The sequence below is a fragment of the Diadema antillarum genome, unplaced genomic scaffold (genome assembly GCF_040938485.1).
Source record: "Diadema antillarum isolate AM-2024a unplaced genomic scaffold, OU_Dant_1.0 seq00000215_RagTag, whole genome shotgun sequence".
Taxonomy (NCBI): domain Eukaryota; kingdom Metazoa; phylum Echinodermata; class Echinoidea; order Diadematoida; family Diadematidae; genus Diadema; species Diadema antillarum.
Genome location: NW_027271270.1, coordinates 81,812 through 102,950, shown reverse-complemented (window position 1 = coordinate 102,950; position 21,139 = coordinate 81,812). Strand labels below are relative to the sequence as shown.

Below are 21,139 nucleotides of genomic sequence, written 5' to 3'. Positions count from 1 at the left end.
AGGAACCACTCCTTTTAGCCTACATATCAGGGAGCTTGACGCTCCTTATCTATCACTGAGAGAAGTAATTTCATCAGGCGGCTTTACGAATACTTAACGGTGGATGTACCCTCTTCTTGTTCTTGCAGGAGGGGAAAATTGAAGACGATGTGCAAATCGATCTATAAATGTCGCCTATCAATGTTACAGGACTGTGTAGGTCTCAGTCGTTTATTACGCAATGTTGGCGGGCAGTCGTGGATTGGTCATAGCCTTACCCGTCAATGTTGATAGATCGCATGCTCAAATCACGGCACGTAAGTCCAACGGGCTTAACGAAAAACGCAACGACAAACAAACTTATCAGCTCAAAACGTAACACTATAGTAAACAAAGCTTTCGGAATCTTGAACAGAAGTAATTACATATAAGAAATATGAAGAATGAAACAATTTCAGTTAGGTTTAGATAGAATTTTGTATAGTGCGATTAAAGGTAAGGTTCATGATAGGCCAATAAGGCATTCACATTGCCCAGTGTCGAATGTATAAAGTGTCGTAATAATGTATTGACATGTATAATTCGTCATTTCATTTCAGTATCGCTTTGTAAGTTGTTGACATTTCTGGTGGTCTTATTTGCAATTTTGACTTGTCTATTTTGTTCCTGCTGTATCACTTGCCTTCTCAGCAGCTCAAGTAAAATGTGCACCACACATTTCTGCGTCCAAGACCGAAAAGGAAAGTAAAATAAATAGGCTCTCCTGTGGTTACAGATATAAGTGGTCAGTCTGCTGCCCTCATTCTTTGACAACGCAGTAAACTTTGTCAGGCTGCTTGAATCAGAAAAAAAAAAATATCAGTGAATCTTTATTTTGCGTGTGTGCGTGCATATGTACTCGTGCTGTGTGTGTGTGTGTGTGTGTGTGTGTGTGTGTGTGTGTGTGTGTGTGTGTGTGTGTGTGTGTGTGTGTGTGTGTGTGTGTGTGTGTGTGTGTGTGTGTGTGTGTGTGTGTGTGTAGGATGTGTGTATGAACAGAACGTATAGTTAGATAGGGTAGGGGGGTGTTGGTAAATCAAGTCGCGACCGTCTCAGGACACGTAAACAACTTTTGCGGTCATGATTACGTAACTGAACAAAAGGGGGCCGCTCCCCTGAGCTGAACTATTGTTCGCCGTGAGGTTACGGGAGGCTCGCACTTCTAGAGCCTATTTCGCGCGCTTGGATACCTCTTGGAAACATACCGTATAACTGCTTCCCGCTTAGCACGTATACAAGGAGGAGAGCTATATAGTGATTAGGATAAGCCTAATACCGTTCCCCCACAACAAGTCGTCGAGTGTTAGCTTCTCTGAATGAGATCCGACTATTACGTAAGACCGCTAGATGTTGTCTTAATTTGGCGACCACATGAAATCGTGTTGGAGGCTTTACATTGAAGTAGTAGTGAGATAAAAGGGAAGGCGGTGGATAGTATCTTCAGAAATCAGTCACAGCTCGTCACTCTGACCGAGAGTTTCTTGCTCAACGTTGCCATGGTTACGTGAATCACGGGGTTTACCAAACTTCATCTCAACGGCGTATTGGCCTACAGTACTATACAAAACAATGATCAGTCAAAGCGTGTGCAAATGCGAAACCATCCACGTTGCCGACAAAATTACATGCGACGAGTCAGAGACAAAAACAAAACAAAACGAAAAAACGGGCACACACAACACACGAACACAGACCACAATTCCGCTTGGCGTATGATATTTTAGTTGGTCACTCATTAAAATACATGTAGAGCGTCAAAAAAGTTAATTAGATATACGGATTAGTCGTTATATACTTATTCCAAATAGTCTGCACTGGAGCATGGGCGCAGATATTTATTAAGAATCCATCTGTAACTGTAATGATTGGGTTTTCGGATGAATATTTATTATTACTGTTTCCACATCAGTATCCCATCAGCGATCTATATACACTGACAACTATACGGGCCCTATACTCTGACAATAACTCAAGCGCAGTTTTTTCCGAAGTGTCGTCATCTCTCGAACTCATTTATAGCGAGAGAGAAAAAAAAATGATAGCAAGAGGTACTTGGTGGGGGGGGGGGGGGGGGGATCCAATTAATAATGAAACACCTCCAACCTAAAGAAGCAGGAGGGGGGATCAATTACAGTTCTGTCAAATTTTATAAGTTTGATGATGATAAGAGACAAAAATTAAAAACATTCAGGCATTATTTTGTCTTGTGTGTTTTGTTGTTCTTGTTGTTGTTATTGTTGTTGAGGAGGATCTTTGAATAACTATCCAGTAATACAACTAGATATGCTACATATTGCATAATCATAGTCAGTCATTGATATCACTATATAGGTCTACACTAATCTGCCATCGGGACTTGGGATCAAAAACTATATAGAAACTAGACCTCCTTGAATTTGAATTCAATTTCAATTCCTCTAGATTTTTAAAAGTTCTTAATGTACATGATTAGGCCTGCCATGTATATGCTCTATACATTGTTTGATTTGGTAGCAATCGGTAAGAAAAATTATTGGTCGTAGACAGCAGAGTCGCAAATGTAAAGACTGCATAAGATGAAATCAAACAACAGATTAAAAAATTGTTTTTAATGTTGTCATGTATTATTTTCCCTTTAAATTTGAAGTTTTAATATCTCGCACGAACAGCCCTGGTCAAAGTGCATTTTCTTTATATTAGTTTATTTTGCTTTGTTTTGGCAAAAATTCCAGCAGAATCCTTTTAAGGTCAGTTCTCTTCCTTTCCTATGTTTTAACGATTTAGTAGACCCATAATCAGAAACATTGCACAAAATACTTATCAAAAATTATGTCTTGTCGCCCTCTGTTGGGACTTTTATGGCGGTGCGATGTGACATTCAGTGTTGCGTGTTGCAGAGACTAGACTACACTTGCCAGCCCTGTCACCTACTGACTCCCTGTGATGTGAAATACCGCCACAGTACACACACAGGATAGCTCCAGCTTTCTAAGCTGCACAGGCCTCCGTACATTTGTGTGTGTGTGTGTGTGTGAGTGTGTGTGCTCCGCATACTGCACTGGCATACAGAGTGCGTAGGTTTCCCTCTGTGTAAAATCGTGAGTGCGTGTGTATGTCGTGTGTATGGCAGCGTACACATATCACAGCTAGCTAGCAATTCGTGACGTTGGGAGATACCGACGCGTTCTAAGCCGACATTTCGTCGTCTCGCATATCGACACTCGTGCGTCGCGTCACCCGTTCTCAACAACCCTTTTCCCGCATTCACATTGGTCACTCTCAACACTAAAATACTGTGCGGAGCCTTTTTCTCAACACGTCCTAAATGCATGCTGTGCGCACACTACGTACGATAGCCGTGTCGCATAGGGACCCTCGTCGCTCTCGTAGTGTGGCAGTGCAGTGTGCATGCTTCTTCCACTATCAAATCGCACACTACCGTAGTGTGCAGGAAAGCTACCTACCTGTCCGTTCCAATTCACAGTGAACTGCACACGCTAGGATCTAGGATAGGATTGCATGTTATATGTGACATCGATGTGAAGCTACGTGTACGGCGTTCAGCAATGTCATTCTAGGAAACAACTCCGATAATTTGCGGATAATACTGGTGATCCTGCAACCTCTGGCATTACATTGGATAACCTTTTGGGAATTATATCATCATGGCTGATTTTGACCCCGATTTTGAGCCGCAACCCCGACCACGATCGTGTACTTGGCCGTTACGACGGCCAGACTTTCTTGATTCCAAAACTGAACAGCCAGCCGCTGCTGCTGCTACTGCCGCTCCTGCCGCGGCAGACCCCCATGGTGCTCCTGCTGTAGTTACAGAAGAATCTCCAGATGCGAAGTCAGTGTTACCTTTAGAAGGAGGAGAAAATCGTGAATTGTCAACTCCATCATCTCAAAGAAGGAATGGATCGCGGAGGAATGCTTGGGGAAATCTGTCATACGCAGATTTGATAACCAAAGCTATCCAGAGCGCCCCTGACCAGCGATTGACCCTATCTCAAATTTACGATTGGATGGTCAAAAATGTCCATTTTTTCAAGGACAAAGGAGATAGTAACAGTTCAGCAGGATGGAAGGTGAGTGTCACTAAAATGTACAGTAATGTCTAAATCATCACATACAACTGTATACAAGAACTGCCATGGCCGGATTGTGTGTTTTCTGACCGGATTTTTGAGGAAGTTTTATGCCGAACTTTCTCGCCTGTGCTGTGTCAATCGGCGCAGTGTAGGGTTCTACGGGCGTTGCGGAAGACTACTTCCATCCGGACGCTCTTTTTTTCCCCCTCTCTCTCTCTCCCTTTCTCTCTCCCTCTACCTCTCTCCCGTGAAGGCTGGTGTTACAGTGTACTTCCGCACTTTACCCATGTAGAATGTGCTACCTACTTTCACGTTCGTCACCTAGCCTTTTCTACATATTTGCTTAAATATCTGAGAAATAGAGCAACATCATGGTTCACTTGTCCAGTATATTTCTAGGTTTACATAATATTCTAACACTCAGGCTACATACTATATAATAGTCATTGAGAGTATACAAGGAATGAATAGGCCCTTGAGGCTTGATAGCTATTTGAAGATTAAGATTTATAACTTATAAGAACAGAAGAAAAAGAAGAAATGTTAAGTATCAATTTGATGGTGGACTCCATGCGTAATACTTTATAAGCTGTTATTTTCGCGAATTTTGCAAATCATTGCTTGACCACGAATTTAACTACACCGCCAAAGTGTCACCATACCCTGGGCTAATACTAGTGATATAGTGCACTTACAATAAGCGTCGAATCGCGACAACAACATCTCGCAAAAATGTCTGTGACCTCTCCATTCGCAAAAATATCTGTATGCGAAAATAAGAGCTTTCTTATACAGTTTACAGTGTACAAGTCAAAAGAGATATCTTTTCTTGCTTTTAATATCTAGACCCATTAGCAAGTAGATTTTCAGTGCTGATTGTTATTTGGGAAAATCTTTGGAAAACAGGCTGTTTGTTTTACATAAATCAATCGAAACAGTAAATATTTGTGATCAGTTAATTATTATTATTATTATTATTATTATTATTATTATTGTTATTATTTTGTTTTATTTATACAGGGTGGCCCCGTCAGTAATCAAGTACTGTTTTCAATTAAATTAGAAATTGGTATTCTAAATTTATGTGAAATCATTGGTAATCCCAAAAGAAAAAGACAATTTAGAAATTGAATACCAGCACTTAATACTCGTCTGCTTATCAAATACTATTATTTCTGAATAAGCATGCCTTGAATATCATTTGTTATATTCATTCTTGATGTCATATATTGTGAGCATCGTGCTCTCTTCAAATGAATAAGAAAATGTCAATGCATTGTTGAAAAAAAAAAGATTGTCAGACTGCCCCCATGTATGTACAGGTATACTTGGGTGACCCGCACCTCGTCATAGTTAATGTTTGCCCGTATTTGAATCACATTTCGCCACTGAAATTCTTTGAAATCCAACTCACATACAGGAAAAATGCTGAAAATTCCAATGGAATCACAAGTTTACTGATCGATATTGAAAATTTGCAGCTATCATCGTCAAACGCGAACGATGCAAAAAAGTTGCGCGCTAAGGAAGGGGCCCGCAACTCATCACCCGCTCTCCCATAGACTTAGCACGTGAAAGACGTGTGCGGGTGACCGTGATGTTCCCATAGACATACACGTAAAAGATGCGTACGGGTGACTTATAACACGTATTTCTATAGCCCAATTAAAATTTCAGATTTTCGCGAAAAACTGTTCGGTTTTCACCACAATTTGCTCGGTTGTGGTAGCCCTGCCAAGTTTCAAGCGTACTGAAGACAGTCCCGGGCATACATTTTTGTTTAGTGCGCTCAAAACAATTTTAAGCGGGGTGACGGTATTCAGGCCCCTGACGAGGTGCGGGCACCTCACTATACATACTGATGTGTTGTTTCAGTTTCTGTCACATTTCTGTCCGCTGCAATGGTGAGCATGTGTTCTTGACAGGAAACTGTCATTCACAAACATGTGTTCTGTTCCACTGTGGTGTTAAGCTGTTTGATGTGTGAACATGATACTATTGCTCTGTGCAAATGCCATTTGTCATACAACTTGTATAATAATACATTGCACAGCATGCATACAGCATGCACATCATGCACTGTATGTTCTGCCACAAAATACAGTACAAGCAGAATAGCTATTAAAAAGATCATGACAGTTTACATCCATCTTTATGTAGGGCAAGGCTTGTCTTGTTTGAAATGTGTTATGTACCGAATGTGTAGTCTTTACCTTTACATTGTACAATGTAAGTACATGTACATGTAATTTGTTATGTTTTTGTTTCAAAGTTTGTTGTGCCAACAGGTAGGCCCCTATTTGCGCACAGTGAAATTTATAAAACTTCACGTCACATTTACACGTATAGTATGTAAATCACAGCAACTTTGTGTTGTAGAGATCCCATATCCATGCAATTAATGGTTCTAAAGACCTCCTCAAATGAAGTTTTGGCAACATAACAAGATAAGAAGTACTATTTAAATGTTTAATTTTTTTTCTCTCTCTCTGCTACACTATATGGGCTGCAGCCCTACCTCTAGTCTGTCAGGTTGTGATGTGATGCTACATGGACATTGAGCATATAAACTATAGAGGTTGCTGTGACCTTTGATTTCAACTTAAGCTTGAGGTGCTGGCAGTTTGTTGAACGTAGCAAAGATGCAGCTTAGCTATGTGTGCAAGGAATGAGGTCAACTACTGTACTTGTGTGCACAATTCACCTAGAAGTGTCACATTCAATCTCTCCCCCAAACCATGTGTAAGCCTATGTGTAACTTCATTCCGATACAGATGCCTGTCTGTAACAGCTTTTCTGAAAAAAAAACAAAGAAGTATTGAGTTACAAATAGAACATGCATGTTTTCACCAATCTAAGAATAAAGGAGTCAATTTATCTACTTTCACAAGAATATTGATGGACGTCAGTTGAGATTAAATACATGTAACTGAATGTGATATGGTTCTGACTTTCACAGAGAGCTGTAAGAGTACCACTTGGGTAGATTGCTGCTTCAGAGCAGCAGAACAACAGAGTGAAGAAAATACAGGAAAGATACTGGCACAATCATGGCAAGCCCAAACCGTAGGATTACATGTAATCTGAGCTCTAGAGGAATGACATTGTACGTTGTACCATGTTCATCTGTTGTGTAAGCACTATTTGAGCCAGTATATCATTTGTTGAGAGGCTTTCCTTGTACACTGTATGTACATTGTACAGGTGTAGCCCAGTGAACATTCCAATTCATGTTGTATTGTCAGTATCCATTAGTTGAAACTAAGTCTACAGGACTTACTTTCTCATAACAATCAACAACAAACTTTTAGAAGGGTATCTAATGGTTTGAAAAGCCACAGTACTTGTATTTGGGACTTATGTAAAATGTATGCAGTTGATGTGTGTCATAGTGTCATGGAGTGCACTAGATTCACAGAAGCCAACTGATTTTAGTAGGTCAAATGGTTGCTAACTGCTACAGAGTACAGTTTGAGGTTTACACACTACATAGAATGCTTTGTGATCGCAGGCCCCTACCTTGGCACCGTACAATGTAGTATTAAAGTGATTCACAATAATCGTAACGTGTGCAATTCCAAATACTCCTTTGGGTTAGTGTTGTTCAAATTCTGACACCTCTGTTTTTGATTTAGTGATTAATGTACAAAGGGTACCATGTACTTGGATGTATTGAATTCTTCATTTTGTGCAGTACCGGTGCATGTAAAATCATTAATTTGTGATTATTTTTGACCAACAAGTATGTATGAGTTTAAAAAACAACAACAAACAAAGTATCTGGTACAACAGACATGTCGTGTACTTTATGCATATTCACTTTGTCTCAGCTACCAGTCAGGGACTGTAGCCTCACTGAGTTAATTGTTGATCAAGTCCAAAAGGACTGCACTACATCATGCACTGAGGTGTAATTGTGACTGTTAGTGTTAGCAATCACCATTATTCCATAACTCTTTAGCCATGATGAGGTCGTTGCAATTTAGTGGCTCAGAAGTGCTGCTGAACATGCTGCCAGTACAGGTTAAACTATCGGCTTAGACATCCTTGCACGCAGTGAACACATCGAATCGACTACGTACAAGCAAAAGGGTGTATATTCAGACACTTCAGTATTGCTTTTCATTTACTGATTTGTACATTCTACATGCCCAGTTGTATACACATGTTTCCCAAATTTCACATGAATGCTACAGTAAAATCCACTGTGTTTTGCATACAACTCTTCTTTTGTTTTGTTTTGGTTTGTTTTGCCTTTGGTATAGCCGTAAAATATGGAAAGCATTTGTATTTTTCTGTTACACCTTATTTCTTATGGCCGATTATATACAGTTTGTAGGCCCTCATTGACAGATCAATTAGTGAAAGGTTTAAAAACATTTGGCCGTTTTCTTATAATTCATGAAATTTCATGTACTGCTGATACATTTTAGCATTTGAACTTGCCTCAAGATCTGTACATTTTTTGTACCTTCTCATTTATTTTTATCTTATTAAAACTCTTGCTCTCTGTTAAAACACTGACAAGTTACTTTCCTTTCATTACCAAAAACAACAACAAAAATCATATTTATCTTCTTTAGAGATGACAGCAGTGCTCTTTTTATCAGCTATAATGGAAACAAAACAAAACACCAATCCCTTAGCTGACATTGTGTAGTAGCATTTTGTACACACCGTGTCAGCATGCCATTTTAATTATGAGCAGCATCACGGAGGATGGCCACTGCTACCATGCAGTACAGCTGTTGGCGATGCAGGCTCCACTTTCCCTTTAACCCAGTCCCTTTATCTACATCATGCCTCAGCACTCGTGAGCTGTAATGACCTTTCCACGACCATGTGACGTAGGTAGAATTAAAGGAGATCTCCGTGATAAGATATTGCCGTCGCTCCAGCGGGGGAGCGGTGACGAGGCAGCGGGATGCCAGGCCTTGCGATCGGCTGGCCCTGTGTGTGCACCGGCTTCTCCCCGAGCCCCTCTCCCATACCCCCAGTGGTAAATGGGAGATAAGTGTGATTAATGTACGCATCACGATTGTGCAGTTGAGTTGATGAAGGAGGGCACGATGAAAATTTGATGATGCATACCAGCGTCGGGTGGCTGGTGTCTGCTTGAGGGAGAAAGAGCGGGAGAGACGTGTGAGGAACTGCTGTTGAATGACTGTGGGGGGAAATGATTTCGATCTTGCTCTGCCTGTTTTAACACTGATTGGTTGGGAGATTATAAACAGGGTTAATGTTGTGTTCTTTCCCATACATCATTATAATTCTTGTACCACACATGGGTGTGCCGTGTTAGAATTGAATGCTGAACTCGTAAGAATTCCGCAAAGAACATGCACGTGAAGACAGTTTTAGGAGATGATATTGATACGTGTAGAATTGTGTCATTTGAATTTATACTACTAAATAATTATTTCAGTGACCTTTATGCCAATGACTGTCTTGCCTTGTCCTGCAATGTATGAGATATTCTGAATTTAATTTTAAAAACAAGTTAAGGTGAAACTTGGTTAAGAGGCGTCTTTCATTTCTGTGGAGAGGAGAGATTTGTCAAAACTGCTGCTAACCTCAATTGCTCTGTAATTAATCTGTGGTATGAGTGGCTGTTAAATTGCATTTTTGTGAGATAGGGCGTATTGATTGTAAACTGACCTACATGTACAGTCTGAAGGAAAATTGGCTGTTTGCATTTTCCATGTGTGTAAGTGTCATTTTCTTTTTTTAACCGGTCATATTGTATCTGCCAACACAAGGAGTATGGATCTACACTGAAAGTGTTAAATGAACATAGTATTTTGCACGTAATCGACATGTTATGTTATTTCCTGCACATTGTGGAGTCATCAGTATCACACATGTACGGAAACAAAACTTTTGTTTGACTGTTGTTCATTGCAAACATGTAGGCTACATTAGTACTAACATGGAGCTACTGTAACTCCATACCCTGAAGTATGATGTAGGACACATTTGCAGCCTACTTATAGCATGATGTGAAGGACATGCTGAGTAGCATGTGGAAGAAATTGTGATCGCTTCAAAAAAGCTTCAAATGATTGTAATCCTGTGTCATGTTCACTAGTGCATGTTGCAGCCATGGATACAAAGAGAAAGTAAAGGAAAAGTGGAAGAGAAGAGGGGTGGGGTGGATATTATGAAACAAAAAAAGAAACGAAGAAGGATTTGTCCGGGGGGGGGGGGGGGGGAATAGTCTCTTGTAATACTGGGGTAGCCACACCTGAGTGAGAGGAGAGCATAGGAATGCTGCACTACATGAAGGCAGGCATTGATAGGAGACCAGCAAATCAGGGTGATCCCAAAAAAGAGCGTTGTTGCCCATTTACAGCAGCGCAGTGCCCCACAATAGGTCCATCATACATGGCCTCCCAGCCCAATTTGCATGTGAAAAGGTGTTCTGCCCCCCAATTGCTGCCAGGCTGCTGAGACTGGTTCTTGACGTCAGCCTGTGCCACCACTTCCCCCCCCCCCCCACTTCAAACCCCAACATCGAATTGTGGGGGGAGGGATGGGAAAAAAAATCTTAGAGGAGTGCCCGCAAATGGAAGAAATGTATGACGATAAAAGTCCCATTGCCGTGAATTGTTCTCTCCGTCGCAAGTAGAGCTGGTTTTCACTGAGTGAGTTCACGCGGACAGAGGCCCTTTAATGCCCCGCTGCGCGGTGGGCTGACGTCATGCTGGCGTCTTAGTAGGGCATGCCGTGCCACCGAACTGTGTAATCGCTGAATTGTGAATATTTTAGGGCATCCTGTGACGTTGAGATTTCGCCTGAATGCGCTCTGTTCGTGCAATGCTTTCCAACAGTTTTATATTCCCGGAGGACTAATGAAAAATTCTCTGCCATTAATTAGTCGATGATCCCATGAGTGTCTTGCCATATTGCTGACTAAACTTCCTCTCGCAATGATACACATCCCGCATTGTTAATTCATAATTACCAGCACATTTCTTTATGTGGAGCCCTACTGCTCATTGCACACGCATTGCTGTTGACACGTGAATTACGTGAATATCTGTCTTTGCTTGTAGAGCATTAATGCATCTAGACAGGTAGATGTTAAACGTGTGTATGTATTTGAAAATAGACAATGGCACATGTACACTGTATGCAATTTTTTACGATAAATTTTGAGATACGCTGGTTATAAAATGAACTTGAGATTAAATTACTTGTTGCTTTGAAAGTTGTAAGTCAAGCCAAATTGTTTTCAGTCCCATCAAAAAAAGAAGAAGATGTTTTTATGTGCTTCATTCTGTAACCGTTAGGCCCTAGATATATTGGAGGAGGTTACATTGCATGGCATATAATGTGTGCAACGATATAAAGAGCAAACAGGCTACAGACAGATGAAAGGCATGTTTCTTTAATATTTAGTAAACAAAATATAATTGTGCTTGTCTGTTCTTTTTGGCCTACTGCAGATGGTTTTCAGCCAGTATTATGATACACATTGTGTACATTTTACTTGTATCTGTGCGATCAAAATATGTATTTAATTAGATGTTTCGTGCTCAGTCCTCATACCCGGAGAAAACTTGTTTTTATGTTTATTCATGTTTTTTGTTGTTAAACTGATGTTAGTCACTGAATTCGCACATATCTATACAAGGTACATTTGTAGAGTATGTTGGTGTTCAAATATAAGGTACCGGTAATGTTTTTTTCTTGGATATAAAACTTCATTGATCAGTGGTAAATTTCTGGTGTCTAGACTGCTGGTCATATATTATAGTAACATACGGATTACATGCTACCTTGTGATCCACAATAAATTTGGCTCTTGTTATGATTTGATCTAATCCATGTCCCTCTCCATACCCTCCCACAAGCAACAAACAGAACACATACTACAGTAGGTACTGTACTCAAACCCTGACTCACTCAAAACAGCAATGCTGCTTCACCTGTATTAGGACTCTGTATTGTACACCCTGGTGCTTTCTAATAACTTTATTTTTGTCCCCTCTATTCCCCTCTCTCCTTCTCTCCAACCCCACCCTGGCCTCCGAAATTATGTGTCACCAGTGACCTCTGCCCTCCGTCACTCAGTTCCACATTCTCTCACAAGCTTTAGTCAGTCAGGGGCACACAGGCCACGAGAGAGCCCCTTCCACGAGTTCCAGTGGCAATTGGATACAGAACCTTCTGTGTAGATGTTGCTTGCAGTACTGGTGTAGGGCACAGAAGCTGCAGTGTACTGAAACTCTCGTTGGCTGTACTTGGAACGCTGTACATGTACGCAGGGTCTGCGTGTTCGTGCATTCACACAATGTACGTGTATGTATAGACGCACAGTCCAATGTGTGCTGAGTGTAAATGGGCAAGGCCTGTGGTTACCCCACTGAGTGCTGTGGTTCTCACTCATGCTGAAAGTTACTGAAAAGTTGTCCTGACTGCAAATAAGATTTCAGCATTCTGTTGCTAGTTGGTAGGCATTCTACCTATCAAATTCATGTCAACTGAGTATTCCACTTTAAAGATTCAACATTGCTTTGTCATCAGGATACTCCAGTGTTCAAGTGCGTTCTTAAAAGGGAAGATAATTTGTTAACTTCACTGTCATTGTCAGACATTGTAGGTGATTACATCGGTCCTATTGTGTCTGCCTTTTATCATTTACTGCTGTCAGCATCAGATTAAACAACGCCTGTATAGCACGGTCTATTGTGTCAGAAAAAGGCCTCTCCCAACTTTTGTGCAGAGGTGATCCTCTTACAGCTCTACTGGTAATTACTAGACGGGTATCCTATTATCATTGTCAAGGACATGGTGCAGCTACATGCATATCAGAGTAGGGAAAATCCACTTAGAAATGGCATGTGATCATTGGCTATCCCCCCCCCCCCCTCTCCCATACCATTGTCATTCCTCCCTACCAATGCCCTTAAATCCCCACCAGTAACACCAATCCATCTTTCCTCTTTTAGCGCCTTTCCTATTCATTCTAAGCCCCCCTCTCCCCTACCCCACCCCAAATGCTGTTTGGAAAAAGTCTAATAAACAATTGAAAAAAAAGAATTATCTTTAAAAAATTGTTGGAGGAGTACCTACAGTATTTGTACTTGGTAAATTCTCAACGGTGAGGAATTGATCACTACAGTGTATAACTGTGATATTCATTGACCTTTGTATTACCCTGAAAGTATCTTCTTCTTGTGTTTTCCAATGGCTTTCCATGATTACTTTTCACTTCTGTTGTGCACAAGGAGAATCAAATATCATTTTCTGCATTCAAGTGCCCCTCCACATCTGTACTTGTGATGTAGCAAATAAAACAAGCAACATACTGTCATATTCGTAGAAAAACCCCAGAGGCTGAAGTGTATCTCTTCTCTTGAAATTACATGTTGAGATAATGGTACTGCTGCAAAGTGTGTATTGATAACCTGTCAATGAAACTGATCTCTTCTGCAATATCACTATACATGTGCATCATTTAATGAAATTTTTGGCACAGTACATATTGAGAAAGCTGCAGAACCACATTGTCAATTCGAATGGGTTATTCTGCCAAAAATTAAAGAAAGCAAAAAAAGAAAAGAAAAAAGAATGAGATGGTAGATCTGGCAATTTTTCTAGATTTCATTTTCAAATGCGAGGCACTTTGAAGAAGGATTAATTTCAGGAATTGTAAAGATTATCAGTGGTGCAGTATAGATTACACCTTCACATTGTCATACATCAAGGGAGATATCCTCCCAGTTTCATCCGTTTCATGCTCTTAGTGCAGCCCACTGTATACAGTACTCACAGCTGGCAGTATAATGGTATTAAAGGTCCCGTTTACCTTTGGGAACAGTGATTCAAAAAAAATTTCAAGATATGACATTTAATGCATATGTGTAGGTCTGTTGTACCACAAGACATCCTGTCATATAAAATTTTAGCCATAAAGCCTGAAATGTAGGGAGATATCTGTACATGTATTATTCTCAATAAACCGTAACTGTAGACGGTTTAGTCTGGAAGCATTTTTATTATAACTATTGTTCACATTTCGTATTATTTAACAATACTTAACATCGATTTTAGCGATTCAGATTTTTACAGTGGTTGTTTCTATCCCTAACTCACATTTTGGAACTATTTTAAAGCACGAATGCAGGGTTTTTGTTTCATCTGCAAATGGTAAATTATGCCTTTAAGTATCTTTTTTTTTCAGTAGAGTTAGTGCAATATAAAGCAGAATTTTGGGCCATTCCAGATGATTTGATATTGTCTGTATGCTCAGTCCAAGAAGGCTAAAGATGCTGAACGCATTTAGTGGATGAGTTTGTGGAAGTACGAGTTATGAACCTTTTTGTAAGGCCAGGTCTACAAGTTGTATGGATATCAGACATTAATATGGTTATTTAATGGCTATTAAGATTAATGATTACATTGTCAGAAAAACAATATTTTGTAAATGAAACAAGGAAGGAAGTGTATGTTGCGTGAATCAGGTTTGCCATTGTCACATCTGATTATGTGACTCAAACCAAGAAAGGGAGGATTTACATGTACTGTGTGTGAAAAGAAGGAGTCTCAGGTTGATGTTGCCGAGTTACAGTGTACTCCCAAAAAGTACTGTCTTTCCAGCCTTGTCATGTTTCTCTGGATATATATATATATATTTTTATCAAAAGCTCTGTGTTTGTTTTTCTAGCACTTCTCATTGGCAGACCTTTTTCTCCCCTTTCTTTCCTTCTTTCCATCATTGAATTTATGTGTTTTCTTGGTCTCTAAAGAAGGGGAAAAAAGCAGGGAAGATGTAAAGTGAGATGCATGCTCGCCCCCACAAGCCCCTTGGTGAGCGTTGGTCTGTAGCAATGAGTGTAAAGTGAAAGGTGAAGCAGAGTTCACTCATTTCCAGGATAATCCTTGGTTGAGAGTTGACAATGTCTGGGAGAGGAGGTTCTGGTAGTTTTTGGTGAGAAAATGCAGGGAGGGAGGGGTGAAGTTGCCTTTGCGCATGATTTTCATCCACTGCAGCAAGTGCAGGGGAGACATTCAGAGATTTTTAGGCCAGCTTCCATGCTGAAGAAACATGTGCCAGGCGGGCTTGGGCTGAACACATCACGTCTGCATCTTCTATGTGGCAGTTCTGACTGGCAGTCAGAACAGTCGGAATGGAAGACTTGGCTCATGGACTGAAATGTTTACCTTTCATGCTTGAGAGATCTATGCCAGTGGCACCAGTGATGCATATTCCTCCCCCCCCCCCCCTCAATTTATGGAGAATGAGACTGACATGTCGAAACAATAGTGACTTCTTTGGAGTCACTATGCGGAACAATCAGACTTTTGAATATCAAAGTCAGACGATAACCTTTCCAATAAGGGATAATGGCATTGTACCCTTCATTCTGTTATCTAAAGGCACCCGTAGCATCTCACTAGTCCTAGAACATCACATCCTACTACACATGCACATGGGACACATGCATCTTACATGTCTTTTTCCAAAGAAATGTGAACCCGCACATACAATTTTAATGAAAATATTCAAAGTAGACTCTGCAAAAGTTTAGGTAACCTGGGCATTTTGTCCCTTGGGTATCTTTCCTCCGTCATCGTGCAGAAGTTGTTTACATTCTCTGCAATTTAGAGGTGTTTTTGCCTCAAACAGAACCCGAGGCTGGCTTTAGAACCTATCTGTGATATTCCACGCACTCCAAAGCACGGCGGATTTTTCGTCCGCTCTTGGGGATCACGGCTATAATTGCGCCATTCGGAAACGATGCGGTAACAGATAGCACAGTCAAGTCTACTGAGAGATATATGTATTGCTGAATCCATTTGCTGTGCCAAAAAAAAAAAAAAAGGAAAGAAAGAAAATGTGTATGCATAACCTGTGGTGAGTTTTAAGGCTTAGAACTCTCGACCACAAATCCTATCTCATTCTCACTTTTTTCATTTTTTTGAACGATATGAAAGTCTGCTCTTATGAAATCAATGACTCTCATCTCAGGTAAAGAGAGTGAATCTGAAAATCCCCGTGTGGTTGTGGTATGGAAAATTTGTTCCATAAGAGACTGGCTTTGGTTTGCTTGTAGTGGACACAAGTAGTACAATGTATGCTTTATTCCGTTAAAATACTTTTGTAACTTTGTATGGTTGTGTGGAAATGTGAAGAGTCATCCGGACATGCAACTTTCTTTGGAATCAATAGGCCTACGTGTGGACAAAGTCGTTTACTGCTGTCTTTACTATCCTGTGGCTGGTCTTTGGAAAGAGATGAGTGGTTTTGGAGGGAAAAGACTGCTTTGGGTTTACAAGAGTTTTTGTTATCTCCCAATATTTACAGCAAGGTTAATTCTGAATGCTTGAAGATTTTTTTTCTGTGCGATGCAATAACTTCAAAGATGAATGAAATTGTCTTCGTGTGTTTGTCAGACAAATTGGGAGGGGGGGGGGGACAGAACAAACTATGCCTTAACATAGCCCATCCATGTCCAAAGCATATCACAGTGCATGCACCTCAAAAAAGAAATTGTGCTATCAATGGATAAATTCCATCATCCCCCCTCAAAAAAAAAGTGCTTATGAAAGAAGGGAGTAAAATTGAATCATGTACAGTAGGCCTACATGTAGATCTTTGAAAAGGAGGCCAGTTTTCGAGAATGGTACAGTTATGTAGGTCCGTAAAGAGTAGAAAAGTCTATTACGCATTGTATAATGGTATAATATAATATAATGTGCTGGCTGCCCATCTAATCACATGATCATGATCAGGATGTTTCCTTTGCTATCTTTGATGGCACTAGAGACTGACATTGTAGTGATCACATTCCAATCACTGTCCAATTCTTTTTCCACCAGGATGCTGCAACATACATGTACATGAATGCTTGCTTGCAGAACTCCCCCTTCCCCCCCCCCCCTTCCCTCGTGAGGACTGTGACTCCCCCTCAGGAGAAGACTGTTCTGCAAACAGACAATTTCTTGAATTGTAGGAATCTTCCCCCACCCCCATAAAAAATGAAAAAAACAAAACTACATGTTTCTGTTGTGTTTCAAGCATGTTTGGTTTTAGGAATTGCATGTTACTGTGATGGGTTTATTTCGATTGTGGATGCAAAGGCAGAAGGAAGGCCGTTCCACAGAATAATGTGCCAGCAAATATCTGTATTTACCTCCCGGATTACGACAGCAAACCAAGTGACATCTCTCCAAGGAAAGCATTATTGTTCAAGACGGGTCTTCAAAGGCAGAGAATAACACTGCCTCAGTGCACGTAGGCGTGTTGTTGTCTGTTGCTCAAAACTCTCTTTCTTTTTCTTTTTCTTTGCTCTCATCTTTCATACCATCTGAAGGCTGGCTTAAAGTAAAAAACAAAACAAAAAGCTTCATCCACTCAGCGGAAGACAATGAAATTTTCCCCTTTTCTTACTGCAGGGTCTAAGGATATGAATGCTTTGCTCACGTCATGGGATACTACGCTGTATGTCTCCCCACAAAATGTGTCGAACACGTCATGGTGATGTTTTGAATGTGCAAAGTAGGCTTCTTTTTCTATGCAACTTACCCACTTGATGTAGGCACAAACAGAATGATTTAATAGTTTTTAGCAAAGAAGCTTTGCTTCTGGATTTGTCACCTTTCATGACGGGTGACTTTCATATTTCCCTCTTTTTTCTGAGATTTGTCAGTCCTTGGGTGTTGCACAAGGTTTGCAAATCCAAACTGCAAATGGTCATTATTTGAGTTGCTGTTAACCCACAAAGAGGCAGTCATTGGTGCTACAGTTGTATCAATTGAATTTTTGGACAAGACTAGTACACTTGTACTATGCTTTTGGGGGGCCAGTATTCTACATTGTATGTACATTATAGAAGGGTGAGTTCACAGTGGTTTCCAATCATTCAGGAGAAATGTAAAATCAAGAACATCAAGAGAAATACACCTGCAATACACACTATATTATCAAACTGAGCAGGACAAGGCATATCTAGTATAGTTACCTTCATATTTTCTGTAAAATTCCTTTGGATTGAGAAAGTGACTAAAGATCATCTCTAGGGATTTCAAAAGTATGCTGGCCTTAAAACTATATAATACTGACAAACTTTGTACTCTTGCTTTGCAAAATAGTTGTAAACATACATACAGTGTATGACATCATCTTAAGATAAAGTAAACTCAGTATTCTGCAATGTGGTACATTGTTGAACTGCAATTTGCTGTGACCGAAAAGACTCAGTTGATATTTTTTTATGATACAATAGTGATATACAGTGCATTCTGAATATTCAAATTTACAATTGTCAAGTCTATTGTCATGTAATACAGTATGTATTGTAGTACTGAAATTAATGTGCAATTCCATAGATCTCTTGTCAGTTGTATTCCTGTGTTAAACTGAACAATATAACCAAACATCCCTCTTTTCTTTTTCCTCATACGCATATCATTCATACGCACACATACTTGCATGTATACACACATTTCATCACACACACACACACACACACACACACACACACACACACACACACACATTCCCTCTCCCTATGTATCCCTCTGTGGTATGTATGGACGTATGATATACAATCGGCCGCATAACCTCAACCCAGGGCCAGGAAATGAGTTGTCATCCGAAACGTGCTGAACTACGGTCGTGTCATATCCCCTTCTCCTGGTGGCAAGACACACTGTGTAAAAGACAGGACAAATTTAATAGTGGTGGGGTTCCGCTAGAGGAACACTTCATCAGACATACATTGTAAAGCTCCCCCGACTCTTTCCCCCTTCCCAAACCTCTCCCATACCCCACAAATTACAGTATGTGGGACCAGGAAGCATAGTGGATATCAAACACAAGTGTATATAGCACAGTCTGCTGCGTTATTTTTGTTAGTCGACAATGTTCCTCTTCAAATATGCAGAAATAATAATGTAATAATTTACTTCAAATGAAATGAGATGAATGTGTCATCGAAATATTTGTGAACTTTATTTATAGTTTCACAGCTGGATCTTTGTACACAAAAAAAAAAAATTCTGGTGACAGATATCAACAGAACGCAATGGTTTGTGTAGCAAATTTGCTTTCAGTGAGTCTGGCTGACTCGAAAGAGACTAGAAACAAGAAATTCATGACAGAAATGCAAATTATGTGGAAATGTTATTGAAATCATCTTTTTTTTTGTTTTTTTTGCTTGCAGTACAAACAACAGATATAGTTTAACCTTTTCGCTATGTCAGTGATAGCTATACCAAGATGTGTGCAATGCACAAGTATTTAAATGGATTTAAGAAATTGATTAAATATCCTAGTAACAGCTTGTGTGATCTAATGTAACTCTTGGCTAGAATTTCAGAGAAAAAACCTGATCTCTATCCTTTTAGCAGCCAGTTAAGTACAAGTCCAGGAGGTATCTCTCTTTGATCCATTATAAGGAGATGCATTAATTCACCTGTTGTGTCAACTTTCCTGCAAGAGTGTTTTGATAAAGCATGATGCCTGCCAATGTTGTTCCTACAGATGTACATTGTAGATTTGGTATACATTCTTTGGCAGGAATTGAGGGTATGAAACTTCCTACATGTAGGTAGGATAGCAAAAATATAAATTCGTATCTTTAGACAAATGTAGAAAAAAAATATGTTCTCTGAGGAAAAAGAAAATACTTCCACTTTTCAACTGATTGATACACCATGTCACATACAGTGCATGTTCAAGACCTCGTGATAGAATTGTGTTAGTTTACTTTTTGAGCTGGAAACCAGGGTCTTATTTAGATAGTGATGTTGGACCGCAAAATCATTTGCATACCCACAATGGACTTTGAGATCAAATGGCATGAAGTGTACAACTCACTGCTGTCTGTACCTGGAAATGCATTCTTCAGGAATACATGTCACACCGCAAATGCCGTTAACCCAGGTTAAAAAAGTCATGTGGCCATTTTCCTCTCCCCTCCCACCTTTACCTCTGGACGAAGGGTTATGGGGCAGGCAGAAAAAATCAGCTGTTTCAAGTTTGTTGTGCCTTTTTTTTTGGGGGGGGGGGGAGTTCATTGTTCACAGAAACATGTGATCTTTCCTTATCACATTTACATTCTGTTTTCCATGAAGTGATACTACTGGCCCCTTTGACACTATATGATTGTGCAGGTACAATTGTAGTTATCTCTTTAATACATTGGTTTAATTCATGTACCCCTTGATGAGGTGTTGTTAAGTGTGACAGGATTTCAATAAAGCCATATCATACACTCATGTGGTCCTTTGCTAGAAACTACATGTAGGCCTACAATATAACAAAGATTGAAACCCACAATCTGAATCTACAGATTTGCTACGCACTAAATTGCATGGACTGTTGATGAACATAATTAGTTTATAAAGAATACAGCAAGCACTGTGTGATTACGTTGAAATGCAGCTAACTGTACCATTAGTCTGGTGATGTTCCTAGAGAAGTAGGGGATGACGTGAAGACGATCAGTTGTAGATGGGTGCACATCCTCCAGTTCACGGTGCTCAACATCAACACTCACAATGGAAGCGCTGGAGAATGTTTTGTGTCATCTATATGGGGCTATATTTTACACCTGCTGTCCGATCACAACTCCTTTAGGGTGCGGTGTGAGCAGAGAGAGATGATGCGGAATGCAATGCACGTGAAAAGCGAGACAGTGAAATCCGCAAAGGAGCAACACTGGGCTGTGGAAGAAGACTGTAGAGGGTGCCTAAAGTGGCAAAGGAGTGGCCTACCGACACCAGACACGGCAGTCATCCTCAGCCACAACTTTTGGAGTCCAGATTTTCGAATGAGTTCTTGCTGTGGTCACATACATGTCGTACCACTGACCAGAGGCTGGCCTTTCAAGGATTAATGCTGCTGCTACAGTTGCCCTGATCACGATTGTGTTGCATCCACCAACAGTCTTTTGAGACCTCCTCCGTGAAACTGCCTGCAAGGTGTCAACTTGTGGGACACCCTTGTTACTGTGGCAAGAATATAGTCATCATTCATCGGGAGGAGACCGAGTGTGGTTGAAGCAAAGCTGAGAATGGCATCTCGTACAATTTGC

General features: G+C 40.3%; 1 protein-coding gene across 1 annotated transcript in view; it reads left to right on the top strand.

Annotated features, from left to right (window-relative positions):
- The first annotated feature begins 3,169 nt into the window (after window positions 1–3,169).
- LOC139729014 (forkhead box protein O1-like) overlaps window positions 3,170–21,139 on the top strand; it is a 35,880-nt gene continuing 17,910 nt past the window's right edge. The window contains exon 1 of the mRNA XM_071639939.1: window positions 3,170–4,088. Coding sequence (XP_071496040.1) covers window positions 3,663–4,088 — 426 coding nt within the window. The 5' untranslated portion in view covers window positions 3,170–3,662. The remainder of the gene's footprint in view (window positions 4,089–21,139) is intronic.